The 16,568-nt window shown below is 45.2% G+C and overlaps 1 protein-coding gene across 8 annotated transcripts in view; it reads left to right on the top strand.

The window, feature by feature from the left end:
• The window catches only part of PBX1 (PBX homeobox 1), a 308,294-nt gene that overhangs the window by 204,272 nt on the left and 87,454 nt on the right, over positions 1-16,568 (top strand). For all 8 annotated transcript variants that reach the window (XM_070267902.1, XM_005609847.4, XM_070267899.1 and 5 more), the window contains one exon: positions 13,921-14,165. In XM_070267902.1, the coding sequence (XP_070124003.1) occupies positions 13,921-14,165 (245 nt within the window). The remainder of the gene's footprint in view (positions 1-13,920; positions 14,166-16,568) is intronic.

Here is a 16,568-nt window from a genome sequence, read left to right as displayed (position 1 = left end):
TGTTGGGATGGCAGTGTTGGTGAAATTGTGCAGGCCAGTAACACTTGGTGCAGGCTGAGAGGTTTTTATTTTAACGGTAAGCTGTAAGGCTGTCACTAAACATAAGTGGACATGACCAGTCTGGCAGAATAGAGCAGAGTGCTCTTGGAAAGCAGGCAGCACCAAAAGAGAAGAAAATCTGGCTTCTAAGATTACCGTATGTCTGCTACCCCACAGACCATGAGCCCCTGCAAAGGTCTTTGCTGAGGTGGGGACAGCTGGAGTCTCCCCTCCGATCTGCGGGGGACTTTCTGGGTGCTCAGCCCTCTGTGCCTCTATGTCCTCATCGAAATAGGTGCTGCTTGCTAGGGGCTCTCCCATGAGGCCGGATGCAGCCCAGTGAAGTACCATTAACAAAGGGCCTGGGAAGGGCGGTGCTAACTTCTGGCTGGTGGAACAGTGTGCACATCGTGCAGGCTCGAGAGCAGATATTATGTGGATCAGAGTGATGTCAGCTCACTCAGTGGAGGAGAAAACAGGACACCTCTTCAGAGAAGTATAGTAAGAACCACAGTAAATAAGGCCCAGCCTCAGGGAGGCAGATCTTTAAAAGAAAATTAAGATAACCGTCATCTGTCTCTCTGTCAACCATTGATGTATTCAGCTAGCGCCTTGTGGTGCTAAATGCTTTTTGATGATGATGGTCATGATGACCACTGTACCTCCCCACAGGGGGAGGGTGCCTCCTGTGCGTGAGTTCTTGGTGGGAGGGCTCCATCTTTACTGCACAGAGAGGAGGGATGGACCAGAGGATCCTGCTCCCTCCACTCCGCGACTTTCCTGATTTTACCAGGATGTAAAGCAAGTGGAGGCAGCAACAACAACGAAAAGCTCATCTGAAAATCAGAGCCTAATCGCTCCCATCTGCTCCAGCACTGCTTCCCCTCGCTGCCTGCCAGGATGTTTGCCGCAGATGCTAAGGATCACATTATTTTCGATAAGTTGTAATCATTTACTTGAAATCGACTTCTCCTCTCAAATGTCCCCCTGGAAACTTGAATTGGCATTTGAGAAGCTCTGTTCAGGATGGAATTTGAATGCTGGCACTCAAGTTTAAGAAAGGCGAAGCCCATTTAACTGCCACGTGTTGGAGTACTCAAGGTTTCAACCACTTGGGCTCTGTTGGGAGGAGAGCAGGAGGCCCTGTGGACAGTCCAGGAGCTCAGAGCCACCCCTTATCTCATTCTCCGAGGAGAAGCATAGATGCTGAGATGGGAAAGGTTGGAAATGATGGCTCCATGGACTCTTTCCCAAAGCAGAAATGCCGTGTATCCCTTAAGACGTCTTGATCCCCATGAGATGCTCCTCTTTTCTCCAGTGACTAGGCTAGTGAAGACTGAAGGCGTGTTTTGCAGTCTGCAGCTCATAGTCTCAAATGCCCTCTCCCCATTCCACTGCCACAAACTGGCATTTCTTATTTAGTGCCTCTTGCCCAGGATGACAATCCATACACAGTTGGCATCCTGTCCTGCCGTCCCATCTTCCCTGTCAGTCAAAGGCTTAATGCTTTCAGAGGCTACTTGGAAGGTTTTGAGAAGCAGCAAAAGCCTCCTGCTTCTCATGCAGCCTGTTTGCCTGCAGATTCTGCCGCTCCTGGTGTCTGAGAATGGCATGAGTGACTCATTAGCAGCAAGGCATGTGCTTGGTGTGGTTTTTGTAACAAGGGGTGATGGATCATCCATATCCTCTCTCTGAAGGACCCTGACTGACCTTGTGTGCATTCGTGAGATGACTGTCTGGGGTCACAGGTGTTGTTTGTGGTCATGGAAAAAGGAAAGCTAATTGGCATGTATTTTGAAATGGGACCTGGGCCGCCTGTAAATAGACCCGATGTCCTTCAGCTACAGAATTTCTGTTACCACCAAAGTGAATGGAGGTGATTTCTTCTCTAAGTAGGCTGCATTGGCATTTCTCTTTCCCTTCTCTTGTGTCCCTCTTCCAATCCTCTGGAACTGACAAATTCAGCAGGCTGGTTTGAGTACAAACATTGTTTTACTATAGTGTAAGGAATATCTCAATATAAGCTATGTATAGGTGGGCAAATTACAGTGGCCTAAAGTAATTTGTTAGAACTTAGTCTCGCATACTTTCTGCTGTTATATTTGCTTCTAGGTTTACAGTTTAGTCTGCCTTAGATTACCGTGGGTGAAGACAGAATCCTCTGGTCGCTCTCTTCTTCATCACAGAGGCAGCAGAGTGCTCCTGGCTGGTTTCCACATGCAGCCACCCCTCACCACCCACCCCTGTCTTCTTCAGTCTAGTCTACCCTCCTCCAGACCACCCAACACCCTGGCCAGGAGGCATCTCCATTCCCTGTTCCCTCACCCCAGACTTCCCCAATCTTCTGCCCCTGCTAATAGCCTGGGTAGTATCCAGAGAGGCCCCTCTAATGATGAAGCCTCTTTCTATCTGTTCTAAACCTTCTTTTTTTGCAGAAAGAAATTCTCCCTAGTGGCTACTCAGGTTTTTCTGTGACTTGCCTCTGGTTATTAAATCTGCCTCTTTCTAATTTCCTCTATAACACTCTAACCAACATGAAATCGCTCTACCTTCTAGAGTTCTTTCTTTCTTTTTCTTTTTTTTTAATAGCTTGTATTAGCTTAGATTGGTTAGGCTGCCAAAAACAAAACAAAATAACTTGGCTTAAACAAAATTTTATATCTCTCTTACTTTCATATAGTTCAAAGGCAACCATCCAGGCTGGTCTCCACGGTATGAGAACTTCCAATCTGCTTTCTCTCCCTGGGGTGACTTCCATTCCCCAGGCAAACTCATGGTCAAAGTTGGCTGCAAGCGTCCCAGCTATTATATTCATGTTCCAGCTAGCAGAAGGAAAGGAGAAAGGGGCAAGAAAGGCAGTCCTTCTTTTTAGGAACATTCCTAGAAGTTTTATATCCTACTTCTGCTTATCTTTCACTGGGGTTTGGTCCCATGAGACATGACCATATCTAGCTGCAAGGGAAGCTGGAAAGTGTCTTTCTTCCCACTAGCCATTCCAGCTAAAAATCAGTGTTCTGTTTCTATAGAGAGGGATATATTGGAGGAAACCAAGAGATAAGCCTTTTCTTTCATCTCTGTGCTTTTCCTTAGGTGTTCCCTCTCCCAGGTCCCATGTAGGAGAGAGACAAATGCTCCATCGTATCTCATATCTCAATGTAAATATTAGCATAGTTAATGTGTACCTGTACATAAAATGATATTATTAGTAGTAGTGTTAGTTGTAGTGCTAACAGTAGTCCTGAGATTCAATGAGTCCTTTCTTCTTGCCCTGTACAAGAAAAACACACTTGTCCTTTTTCTTCCCCACACTTCGACTTTCCATCCTGTCACAGATTCAAAAGAATTGTGTTTCTAATGGAGCAAGAACTAGAAGGACCAAGTTAAAGAGGCTGAAGCGATGGAGTGAGCGAGATTATTGCACCCTGTTTCCTGATTCCAGACCCCATGTCTGATTCTGGCTGAAATTTGCTGTTTGCTATCTGTGTTGTCATTCCTCTGTCTGCCCATGGTCTGCACACCTCTGTCTATGGGGCTCATCTGGCAGAGGCGTCATTTCCATCTTGTTGGAGGGTAAGCTTACTCCAGCAAGGTGAAAGCATATTATAGTAGTAGTCTTAGTCTTCTGTGACTGTAGAATTGGAAATAATCATAGAGCAAGTTAAGAATAAATTATTAATGTCTTCGATAAGGAGTCCTCGAGGTCAATAGCATATTGTTTTAGGAACCCTGCCTTTGAATTACCCCATGGCTTTCAAAAACTGGGAAGGATTCTCGTGGGAACAAGATGCCCTTTATTTCAAACTTAGTTCTGTTGGAATTGTTTGGTAGATTGGAGAAAAAAAAAATAGTTCTGCTCCATTGAGTTTGCAAATATGGGCAAGAAAATCCCAACTGTCACTAGGAGCCAGAAGAGCATTTGTAGTCTTCAGACAGTGGCATGATGTAGAGAAGGTAAGACCACACATGATACAAACGTGGCAACATCCAGTTATTTTAATATTTTGAGTGTGGGATTCCTCTGTGCTCCAGCAGAGAAGGATGGTTGTGAGGTCTGAATCCCACCTGAAAGTCGAAACTGAAACACAGTTCTATAAACTTGGGTTGTGAATAGAATCTTTACTCTCTTCTGGTTATAATTTATTTATTTTTTAATGGAAATTTGAAAGCAGCCATTAGAGATGACTTCCAGGCTAGCCTGTGTGACACAAGGTGAGATTGCTTCAGAGTGAAGTGGTTCCCCCAAGGGTCTTTCAGCTTTCTAGAAGGACTGAGTCTTCTGGTGTAAGCTCTGCTAGGTCAGGAAGACCTGGACACTTTCTGGTTCAGGAAGACTAATGTCACGGGCTCTCTGTAGAGGCGGGACACTTCAGGCTTCAGAGGAAGCAAGATTCTTAATGTTCTTATTTATTTATTTATTTATTTATTTTTGAGGAAGATTGGCCCTGAGCTAAGATCTGCTGCCAATCCTCCTCTTTTTGCTGAGGAAGATTGGCCCTGAGCGAACATCTGTGCCCATCTTCCTCTATTTTATATTTGAGATGCCTGCCACAGCATGGCTTGATAAGTAGTGTGTAAGTCTGTGCCTGGGACCCAAACCAGCAAACCCCAGGCTGCCAAAGCAGAACGTGCAAACTTAACCGCTACACCACCAAGCCAGCCCCAGAGTCTTAATATTCTTGAGAGAAGAATAGCAAGAAAGAACATAAGGAGGAGAAAGAGGAGAAAACAGAAGATGTCTTAAAATTTATTCTGTTGGCTGAGGATTGATTTCTTGGCTGTGGCGGTGTCAGTGTGAGCTTACCTGGGAGCACAGGACAATGAGATGGGGTGGACATGCATGTATGTGTGTCTGTACACTTAGTGACTTAGCCTGGTTCCTTCTGTGTTGCTGATTCCCAACATGCAGAAACCAAACTCTTGGGGCTGGCCCGGTGATGCAGCTGTTAAGTGCGCACATTCTGCTTCAGCGGCCTGGGATTTGCCAGTTCGGATCCCGCGTGCGGACATGGCACTGCTTGGCAACCCATCCTGTGGCAGGCGTCCCACATATAAAGTGTAGGAGGATGGGCATGAATGTTAGCTCAGGGCCAGTCTTCCTCAGCAGAAAGAGGAGGATTGGCAGCAGTTTGCTCAGGGCTAATCTTCCTCAAAAAAAAAAAAAAAAAAGAAAGAAAGAAAGAAAGAAACCAAATTCCTATCTGTAAATCTATCTTGCTTTCTTATTCTTTCCAAAAGGAACTTTATCAATGGGAATGATTTAGATTTAACAAACAACTGAAAACCTACCAGTTACCAAGGATGGATGTGTGCTTTTGTAAAAATCACCCTATTTAATCCTTAAAGAGAATTATGGTGTGGTTGATATTATTGATAACTGTTGGGTGATAATGAAACTGAGCTTAAGAGGGAGGCACAGTCACACAGCAGGGGTCTCGTACCTGGCTTTGTTCTTCCTTTGTGCCACGCTGTGGAGCTAACAGAAGAGAGAGCCCTGGGCCCTCTTTTTTGGGGATATTAAAATATGATGGGAGAGGAAATCTGCTGTGTATTAACACTTGCCGTGAAGCAGGCAATGTGCTAGGTGCCTATGGAGACTCCAAGCTGCAGACCATTTTCATCTTAAGGCAAGAGGATGTTGAGACATTTCTCTTGCTTCCTCTGTACTCTTGCTTCAGGAACTACCATTGTAGCGAGAAGCTTGCCCCTCCAGGGATTACACAAGTAAACCGCCAACTAGGAGCTCCACATTATTCATGCTTTTTGTGAACAGCTTGGTAGGAAACCATTTCTTGCATCCTGGGTTGCCATGTGCAATGTAGGCCTCAAACACCCTGCCCTGGTCCTCCCGAGAGTCTTTCCTCCTCCCTCACTCCTCTAGGCCTGGCAGTCTGAGGCCAAAGCCAGTGTGAAGTCACACCCTCCTCCCAGCTTCTGCAGCAGCTCCTTAGGCAGAGGGGTTCCCCGAGCGGCTCTCCAAGCTTGAGCTATTAAGGACCAAAGCCCCTCGCCCAGGCAGCCGGCACCCATCCAGAAAGGCAGGCCTGCTGCCTGGCACATGGGCCTTCTCTCTGCCAGCTGGCCCAGGAGGCTCAGCGTGCCAAGGAGGGGATGTGTGAACGGGATCCGTGCCCGAGCTTCTCCTGAGAAGGAGAAAACGCATGTGACCAGAGCCGCCGAAGCCTAGCCCAGAAAAAGAGATGACAAGAAAAGCATGGTAATGTTTCTCTAAAGAAAACCTTCAAACGTAAACAAACAAACAAACAAACAACCCTCAAACCGTCTCAAGAGTGTCATCTATTTTTATTTTTCACCATGCTATGGAGCTAACAGAAGAGAGCCCTGGGCCCATACTTACACTTTTTGGGGATATTAAAATATGGTGGGAGAGGAAATCTAAACCTCACACCAAGCCCTGTGCGTAGTGGCTGTTGGCTAAAGGTGAAGAAGTGAGTGCATCATTAAGCTCCTGGCACGACCACATTTTATTTTGAAACTCAGCACAGTGACTGGTGCCATAGGAGATGCTCAATAAATATTTGCAGGATGAAATACTTGTGGAATCTTAAAATCTTGCTGTTGACTGTCTAAACCTCTCAAGTCCCTTAGCATGGTCTACCTGCTTAAAAAACCCAGAAAATAAGTTGAGAGGACTAAAAGATGTCTTATGTTCATATTGAAACCCCTGGTGTCTAGACCTAAGAGACATTAGACCTATGGGTCCCCCCTTAGCGACCCTAAACTTCTAAAGGGCTGAGAGACAGACAGCCCTGGGAGTCCAAGGGTGGTGTTCAACATTCAGAGATTTTGTGAACTTGGACTTCTCATCTGACAAGGCTGCCCCAGGCCAACTGCAGCATCAAAGATCTCCACACGGGCCTGGAAGGTCTTGACTTGGTGGTAACTGGTTCTCCCGTGCTAACCGGAAGCTCTGACTGGCAGCTATTGCTAATGTTGGCTTATCAATTTCAGGAAATAAAATTGTTAATCATTTCCATTTGTTCGATGGGCAAACTCTTAACAACACAAAAAAGAGCGTTTCTGTTAAACTAGGAGGTTGAGAAGGAGAGGTGAAGAACATCAGGACACACCACCCCGAGCTTCAAGCCACTGACGTGAGATTTGGATCCCACATTTGGATTAGAAGAATCAAATTATGTCATAGTTATTTCTCAGCTCAAGTTGAGAAGTTTCCGGTTTATGACGTAATTGTGCTCCTGGGAAATGAAAGAAACTGGAGGAAGGAGAAGTGGGTGTGTGTCAAGTGGGGTTTTTGGTTGTCAGCCACCTACTCTGGCGACTTCAAGTGCAGAGCATAGGCCTTAAGGCAGTGGTGTTATGCGTAAGAAGGGACTAGAGGAGTGTAAACCATGGGCTTCTTGAAGCTAGAGCCTGTGTCTGTTCTTGGAAATCCCAGCACCCATCGCATTCCTGCCCCCATAGGTGCTTGGTCAGTAATTTAAGTGAACTGAGCCTTCCTCAGGGGGCTCATTTGTGGTAACATGATATGTATGGCCCCCTTCTCTGGGGGCTACTGTCAGCCCTCCTGGGAAGTCTTCCCCAGGTATCAGTCACGTGCCAGGCTCTCCCCCACACCCAGGGCCTTTATCATGGATGCTGTCAGCTTATTCGGTCCTGGAGGCTCTCACCTATGGACAGCGTAGATTTGCTTGTTTAGAATTGTCAGCTTTGAAAAGGCAGATTTGACAGTTTTTTGAATTGGGTATGGAGGAGGTGGCAGAGGGAAAGGCCTTCTTCCCAACAGTTAGCTGGCTCTCGTCCAACCCGTAACTGGAATGTGGAGAGAAGAAGCACATACGGGCCGAGGCGGAGATCTTTGGGTTGCACCATCCTGCATCCTTTCCTCCTTCAATCTTTCTTACATATTAAGAAATGCTTGAATAGATTCTCAGTGCCTGCGGCTCTGTGAGGTCGTATAGGGGATACATAGATTCAAGGACAGGTCCTCACTGCCTTTCAGAGGCTCACAGCCATGCTGGTGAGGTGGCAGGTGTGACCTGGTGTGTCCTGAGATGCGCCGTGGCTGTGCTGTAGACACTACATGGCCTGGTGCTCAGAGGTGAAGGAATGCATTTTTGGCTATTATCTGGGTAGGTTTCATGGAGAAAGATTCTGAGCTGAGATTTAAATGCGATAGGACTGTGGTAAGTGGATTTCTCTGGCTGAGAGGGAAGAGGAAATTCTATCACATGGCACAGTGGCTCTTACCCTGGTGGTGCCATGGGCAGAAGGAGGTCATTGAAGAGGACTAGATTTGGAAGAACTTAAACAAATTAGAATGATCACATCCACTTAGCTGCCATTTGTGAAAGAGAGTCAGAATCCTAATGCCGTAGTAGAGGATGAAGGGTCTAAGAGTTAAAGACCTAGCTTCTGGTCTGGGCTGTGTCCTATTTGCTTTGACTTTGGGGAAGTTACTTTGCCTTTGTAATCTTTGATGATCTGCGATGTAAATTTGGAATATTACTTCACGTTTTATAAGATGATGCCATTCAGTGTCTGCAAATACTTTATGAACAAATGGAAGGTGTACCTGTGATATTTTCAGGAGGCAAGCACTCTCTATTTCTACAAGTGCAGGGACCACGTATTTCTGTCCCATACTTCTGTCCAAAGTTCTGACCGCTGGGGAGATGGCAGAGCAGTCTTGAGGGTGAGGCTGGGAGAGCTCCACTCCCCCAGCTCTCCTGGTCATGCATAGGGAAGACAAGCTCATGGACAGTGGAATACCCTAATTGGAGGTTCAGTCTTGTGCCTTCAAATCAAGCAAAGAGATTGGTCAGAGAATTTGAGGGACCACCCTGGGGAAGCTGCCTTGTGCCTTTTTTCAAGCCACGTGTCTGTGGCTGGCTGGCTGTCTCTCTGTCTCTATCGCTATCATTTCTTAACTATCTCCCAGCCCAGCCTTGGGTCCCCGGACTGCTGTGCGAATCTGAAGACAACCCTCTCTGTAGATCTGCCCTCCTCCCCCGCTGCCTGCCGCACCTCTGGAAGTTTGAATCCAAGAAGGGACATTCCCCCCAGCACTAACCTGGGGACTCCCAGCCCATCCAGTCCTTGGTGAAGAAAGAGTGCCCTCTAGTGGGCACCGCCCAGAGCTGCTGCAGATCCATGTCACAGCTCGGGCAAGGACAAAACAACCCACACGCAGCCCTCCTGCCAAGGATCTTGAACATGCCTTTGGGTTTGGTTTGTTTTTCTCCTTGTGTGGAGAAAAATAAAGAAAGAAAGAACAGCGGGAGGTCAGTTGTGAGAGCAGCTCCGACAGGGCTGTGACAGTCCCCTTATCTTGGGAGTTTCACCACAGAATTAACCCGAGGGCCAGCGATGGCAGCAAGGTAGATGTGACATCAGATGCTTTTTAAAGAGCTTGTGACAATTTCTGTATAAATCACTTACTTGCCATGTCTGGTCGCTTACATGAGGGAGTAGATTTGTGCAAAGGAAACTCCTTCCTTAAGAATTATTACCCAAGAGTTAAATATCTCATTGGGCGACCCCTCTGTGGGTAGCGAATCCACTGCAGTTGATTACATTTTTGGTAGTGGAACTGTGCAGAGCTGACTATTAACACCCCACGTGTACTGGCATAAACAGGGGATTTGGCCCTTTAAAACCTGTTTCAGTAAAAGCTGGTGGATGGGGGAGCAAAGAGGGGAGGGGAGGGGGAGAGTGCAGGGCGCCCGTCAGGGAAGCAGGAACCTGATCATATGTGATGGTTGCTGGATTAGGTAACAGCTCCGCTGGTTGAAATTGGATCTTGGAGAATGAGTGTTAACATCTCTGGTGTCCTGGCGAAAGGTTCATTTGAGTCTTGCATGGTGCCACAGAGATAAAAAGGAGCTTTTAAATAATCATTTTGTCTCCTACTCGCCAGAGTGCTGGCTTCAAGCAATAAATAGGCAGCATCAATTCTGCTTAGACATATCACCCTTTTCATTTATTTATTTAATGTTCGTGGGATTTTTTTTTTTTTTTTAACTGACTAGCTGAACAGTTTCTCTGTCAGTGAATCCCAGCACCCATTTTTAGAGTGGTGCATTCGGCTTCTCCTCCTTCGGGGTAGAAATATGTGCATGCCGTGTTGTTTATTGGTCCATCCGTGCCTCCTCCAAGCAGACAGATACAGCCCAAGACCATCAGAACCAGAATCTTCTATGTAAAATAATGGAAGAGGAAGGTTTTCTCTTGTTTATATTGTTGTTGTTTGGGGTGGGGTTCTGATACATACTCTGAAATTTTCTATTTTCAAAATGATTTTGAGTATAATTTAAAGGGTGTAAATTGGAGAAGATTGTTGTTTTTATTTTCCCACATTTTTATGGGTTTTTTTTTGGTTTGTTTTCTTCAAATCTCTTGTTTGGGGCCTTTTTATGTGTCCTAAACTCTGAGTATAAATGCAAGCAACATTTGTGTTTTGATGCATTGTATTTCTATCATATCAAGTTCTTATTGGCCACATTCAGAAATCAATTATATTAAATCTTAGTGAATGCAGATTTCTTTTTAAAGAGTATTTTTTTAAAGGATTCATAAAATGATACAAAAGCTAAGCAAAATGTTAACACTTTACTGTGTTTTTTCCCCCCCAACTAAATATATCCTTCGTACTCCAGGCAGGTAAAAAAAAGAAGACTCAATATAGTTTAGTGCTTTATACTTCATGACCATCCTGAAACTTCCATGGAGACGAGGAGCTTGCAGTGTCTCCTTTCAGTGTCTTTTGCCAGCCTTAGCCATTTCCTTTCTTATTTTCTTTAAAACCAGTTAGATTCCAAGATCAAGAAGAATATTAATTAGGTAAGTGTGCAGAGTTTGTGTGGATAGTTTGTACTTCCCATTGATGGTTTAAAAGAAAAAGTGGAGCATGGGCATGGGTGAAAGTGAGAGGGGCTGTAAGGGGCACACATTCTCAGGTTTACATTGGGAGTATGGGAGGTAGTGAGGGTAACTCGCCCGTGGTCGCTACCTAGTCCCTGGAGGAACTAGTACCAGCAGCACATTGGTCTGTGGATGCCTGTCTCTGCCTGTCTTACTTCTCTCGTAACTAACGGAACTTTGCTAGAGGAATAAGCCCGTGGAGTGAGCCAGGCAGTCTTAGGCACAGGTGCTGGCTGAGGGTCCTTGAAATCATCTCAGGTAGGCAGTGCAGTGCGTAAGCCAGCCCTAGTAAAGCGCCTCCTGACCATTAAGATGACATTATTCCTTTTTGCTTTACGAACCTTGTTGAGACCAAAAATTATTATAAGCTCTTTCAGTGTTGGGTCACTTGCAAGAGTCATTGGTTATGGAGTAACCAGGAGGACCCACCTGGGGGCATCACCGCCCAGCTGGAGTGTTACCCCCTCAGCATCTTGGGGAGGTTTTCCATCAGCCCAGGTAGCTGCTTTCCAAGAGTTTTGGCCTCCTCTGGAGTACGTTGGACCTGACATTCAGGAGAGTGGATTAGAGAGCAAAATTTTGCCCCAGCACAATGTTTTTTAATGACCAAGCTAAAATGGAACAATGACATTCATTTTTTAAGAATGACTCCCATAGGATTTTTTTCATTTTTAAATGGCCCGTAAATATTTTTGTTGATAAAGCAATTAAAATTCACTAAATAAAATTCACTAGAGAAACACTCATAAATCCCACATACTAAGCCCTCACCTCAAAGAATTCACTGGACTGTGAGGTGAGGAAGGTAAGGCTTCTGGGCTCTAACACCAGGTGCCCAGGTGGGCAGATTCTTTTTGCCACCTTTTGGGACTGGTATTCAGGAAGTGGGTACAGCGTTCAATTGCTTTCTTCAGAAAACCTTTGTTCGTGGTGATATATTCTTCAGCGGACTTTGGAGATTTGAGTAAATAAATTCAAGCAACTGAATAATGTGACTAAATCTTTATTATTCAAAGATCAGTCAAAGAAGCAATTTCCCCTTTAGTCTCGTGAGCCTCCAAAAGGAGAATTCCACTGGACAAAAGTCCACAAAATAAACCTCAACCTGTGCCATCACCAATATAGCAATTTTATTTTAGTGCAGCAGAATATTAAAAATTCAGATGTGAAAGGAAAAGAGCCTGAGTCCCGAGTGTTTGCTCTTTGTGTGTCCGGGTGGACTTCCTTCTTTCTTCCCCAGCCAGCTGCCTTCCCCACGTCCTCCTCCCATCCTCTCTTACTTCATCACCGACCACCTGTTTCTACCCCGTGCCTTTAATCCTCTGCTCCTAACTGCCCTCACTGGTCCATGTGGCGTGACATCCCACTTGACTGTCTTGTGTTTCATGAAAGCAGTGCCACAGTTTTCCCTTCAGCACAGGAGTTGAGATTCCTTCTGAACAACTTTCAAGGTTGGTTCTTGTCACGCCTGTTAGAAGCCAGGAGCATGTGGGCACAGCCAGCAGTTATGCTGGTATTATGCGTGATGGAATGCCCTGAACATCTACATGTCCCCTCATATTGAGCTCATATCCACCTTCCCTGTCACAACTCCATGGGGTGCCTTGCGAGGGCTCAGGAGTCTACTGGAAATGGCACCATCCCCTTGAGGCTCACCACATGCGCCCTGCCCTGAAACAGCTCTTGCCTCTCTCACTGCTCTGGTGCTCATGTATCCACCGGGCGACAGACACCCTGCCATCCCCATCCCCAAAATGGGAACGAACACAGGACTGCTTCTCCTCTGCCTTTAATCACTTCCCTCCTTTCCTACTCTACCCAAAAGTGTTTTTTTTTAATTGAAAATTCCTTTCATGTTCCCTCTCCGCAAAGACTTGGCTGCTGACACCTAAACTGGGTTTAGATGAGTGATTTATTTTATGGCAGGTTGTGTGATGGTAGTAAAAAGAGAGTGCCTCCCTCTTATGCTGATTTACTCAATTGCTCCATCTCTTTCAGTCCAAATCACCCCACCCCCAAAATGGTCCATGGTTTTAATAAAAAGTGGCCATCTCGTTCATCTGAGCCTCCTCCATCCTACCAGAACACGGGCTTCTCTGAATCCCTGAGATAGCTTGTTAAAAGGGTCTCACCCTAGTTTCTAACAGGACAGATTCCTTCTTACCTGGAATGAGTAGACCTCAATTTGGAGAGAGAAACATCTCTACTGCAGGGCCAATTTGTCTTCTTGCTATTTTGGACTTTTCTACTCTCTCTGCTCTTCCAGGGGAAAGGTCTTGAGATTTCACTCCAAGTAACTGAATTTGCCTAGCTTAGGTTGTCTTGGAGATGAAAATTTAGGCCAATCAAATATTACAAAGTCAATGTGTATGAAACTACAAATTCACAGAAATCTAAAATTAGAAATGAAGAAGGAAATGCTTTTCCTTGAATTAAAATTTGGCAGTTTGCGGATGAAAGTGAAAATTACATTCTGTTATAATTAATTCTTTTGTAGTTTTGAAAGTTCTCTTATTGTGGTAAAAGAGACATAACATAAAATTTACGTTTTAGCTATTTTTAAATGTACAGTTCAGTGGCATTAAGTACATCCACATTGTCGTGCAACCATCACTACAAGCCATCTCATGAACTCTTTCATCTTCCCCAAATGAAACTCTGTATCCATTAAACCACTAACTCCTCTGTGCCCCGCTCCCACCACCCCTGGTACCCAGTAGTCTACTTTCTGCCTCCATGAATTGGACTGTTTGGGTACCTCATATAAGTGAAGTATAATTAATTTTTGGAACAAAGTGAATCACTCCTTGCATTTTATCCCCCTCTCAGTGCCTGTCTTTTTCCAGCTCTTTGCCCATTTCTCAGATACCATATTGCAAGTAATTTGAAGACTTATTTAGCTAAATGACACTCTTTTTTTTTTTTTAATTTTCTCCCTTGGGTTACTGTTAACACTGCCCCTCTCTTTGTGTCTTCCTGCAGTTTTGAGTATCCGGGGAGCCCAGGAAGAGGAGCCAACAGACCCCCAGCTGATGCGACTGGACAACATGCTGTTAGCAGAGGGGGTGGCGGGGCCAGAGAAGGGCGGTGGCTCGGCTGCGGCAGCGGCAGCAGCGGCAGCTTCTGGAGGGGCAGGTTCAGACAACTCAGTGGAGCATTCCGATTACAGAGCCAAACTCTCACAGATCAGACAAATCTACCACACGGAACTGGAGAAATACGAGCAGGTAAACACAGCCTTGAGGGGTCTCCGGCACCCCAGGCCCTTTAGGAAAGGATGGAGGGGACATAAGACTCCGGGCCTCTCAGAGAATGAGGGACAGCCTTTCCTGGACATTGACTTTCTTGGGTCCAGCATTTCCTGTCTAATCACAGAGCTACTTGCTGAACTTGACTCCACTAAGTCTTTGGTGTCCACTATGAAAAACCCAGGCAACCTGGAGATAAAGGCATTAAAAAAAATTTAGTTGTGAAAGATGATTTCAGGAAACAGTAATAGTCAATATAAGGTCCAGTCCGTACCTGGAACTCTGGAATATTTGCCCGTCGCTTGCAGCCTGGGGTCTTGTCAGGGTGATATAGGTCCTGAGCAGAGTCACCACCTGACCTGCGGGGAGGTGGCTGCCTTCCTCTGGCCCTTGTTAGCTGCTTGTTTAGGAGGATTCTTCATCTTCCGGGCGCTCATGGAATCCTAAGAAAAAGGATACTAAAACTTGGCCTTAAAGTCTCTCGCTCTACCCAGACCCAGTTAAATTGAGAGTCAAACCTGTTCTCCTTTGTATGTATGATATGCAATAGGATATACACCTTTGTTTCTAAAAAGAATAGAGGATCTCAGGGGACCCCTGGAGTCAGGATTCCAATCCTGACACTCCACTGATGATCTGTGGGACCCAGTGTTCCACACACTCTACCCCAAAAGCTCGTGGTATATGACAGAGAGCTGTGGATTTGAAGTCAAAGATATCACAGGGCCATAAAAATCATATGAAGGAAAGAATAAGAAAGGCTGTACATTACGAAGCAGCATATGTGTGTAAGGTGTTCTAATTGTAACACAGCTCCTCTCTACTCGAGATCCCCCCTCCACATATATACATTAGTTTAAATATCAATACTGTTTCTTCTACTCAATATGAGCAGTGCTACTTTATTAGGAGTCTCTTAACATGAGCCTCTCCTCCCGTCATTTAGCTGACACATATGTTTGCTGTCACCTCTTTGGATGCAACCTTGTCCTGAAGTTCTCCAGCTAACTTACTTTCACCAAATTGTTAGGTTTCTGGCTTTCTTTTCTCTTCTTAAGAGTCACAAAAGAAGAAGGAGAAAAAGCAAAAAGTAAAGGACCCTCTACAGTCCTCTTATGACTGTCTAGGTAGAAGGCAAATGCAAACTTAATAGAAAATTTAAATTTTAAAATAGAAATAGGCATTTTAAAATTTAAAGTGAAGAAAGTTTCATTATTGCACTCCTATCTACCTTTGAAATGGATTTCTACAAAGTTCCTTTCTTTGAGAGCGGGAAAAAAATTGCTGTGAAGCTCGAAGCCAAGTATGGTGAAATTCAACCATCAGATAAGGTGTAGGAAGAGTTCAAGGGGAGGAAAATGAAAGCAATCTTGTGGTAAGAACCTGTGAGTCATCGCCCTTCACCTTCTTGGGAAAGAACCAATGTTCTTGCCACAGTGTTGGCTCATGTAGACATTTCCCCAGAGCCCAGGGGAGGCTGAGCTCAGATAGCTGGCTGATCCATGACGGTTTCCCCCAGCTGGATCATCATGTTAGAATTCAGAGTCTGCCCTAAGCTGCGGGATAACTTGGGAAGACCGATGGGGACATTTCCTGTAAGGGTCCCCAGCTGGCCTCTTGGGTTCTTCCTTCTCAGTGCTCTTCCTACTTCACCTTCACCACTAAGCCTGGTCTCTGGTATAACAACCTATGCAGGCCTGTCATCCAGGTTAACTCATGCCAAACTCCTGGGGCAGAATAAGAGACTAGAGTGTAGCTTTCCCCACTAAACCCATGACTGGAATGGATGGTAGGCTGAAGGTGTTGAAAACGCTTCATTCTTAGCTGAGGTTGCCAGCAACATAGAAGAACTGAATGTTTCCTTGATTTAAACCCCCTTGTCACTCTTCTGTCCTCATCCCAAATGAGTGAAACGTGTTGCTGATGTAACTACACTTGCTCCACAAGGTAATTTTGTGGTTGGGTACCCAGGCCGGGTACTGCATAGGCTCCATTTTGATACAGGAATGGAGGAAATGGAGGTCAAAGAGCTTAGGTGATGCATCTGGGTCACACATCCAGAATTTGCCCTGGAATCCAGTTTTTGACCTTTAGCCCAGGGCTATTTCTGGAACAACGCCTGACTCCTCTTCATAAAGAGCGAGCCTGCGCTTGTGTAGACACTGAAGTAACCAGCTTGTCCTCACTGTTACTTCCATGGACTAAGTTGCGGGTACCTAAGGGAGGCTAGTGATAAAAATATTCTCCTTCAGAAACTTCTCAGGGATATCTGCTTACTCTAAATAATAAAGATGTTGGAAATTGGGAACTTAAGGAAAAATTCCATCAGTCATTATGTAAATGTAGAGATATTATAGTAGTCATCTGTATTTATTAGTCTTA

This window comes from Equus caballus, chromosome 5 (assembly GCF_041296265.1).
Source record: "Equus caballus isolate H_3958 breed thoroughbred chromosome 5, TB-T2T, whole genome shotgun sequence".
NCBI lineage: Eukaryota > Metazoa > Chordata > Mammalia > Perissodactyla > Equidae > Equus > Equus caballus.
The sequence above is the reverse complement of the archived record's forward strand: the minus strand, read 5'-3'. Positions and strand labels throughout refer to the sequence as shown.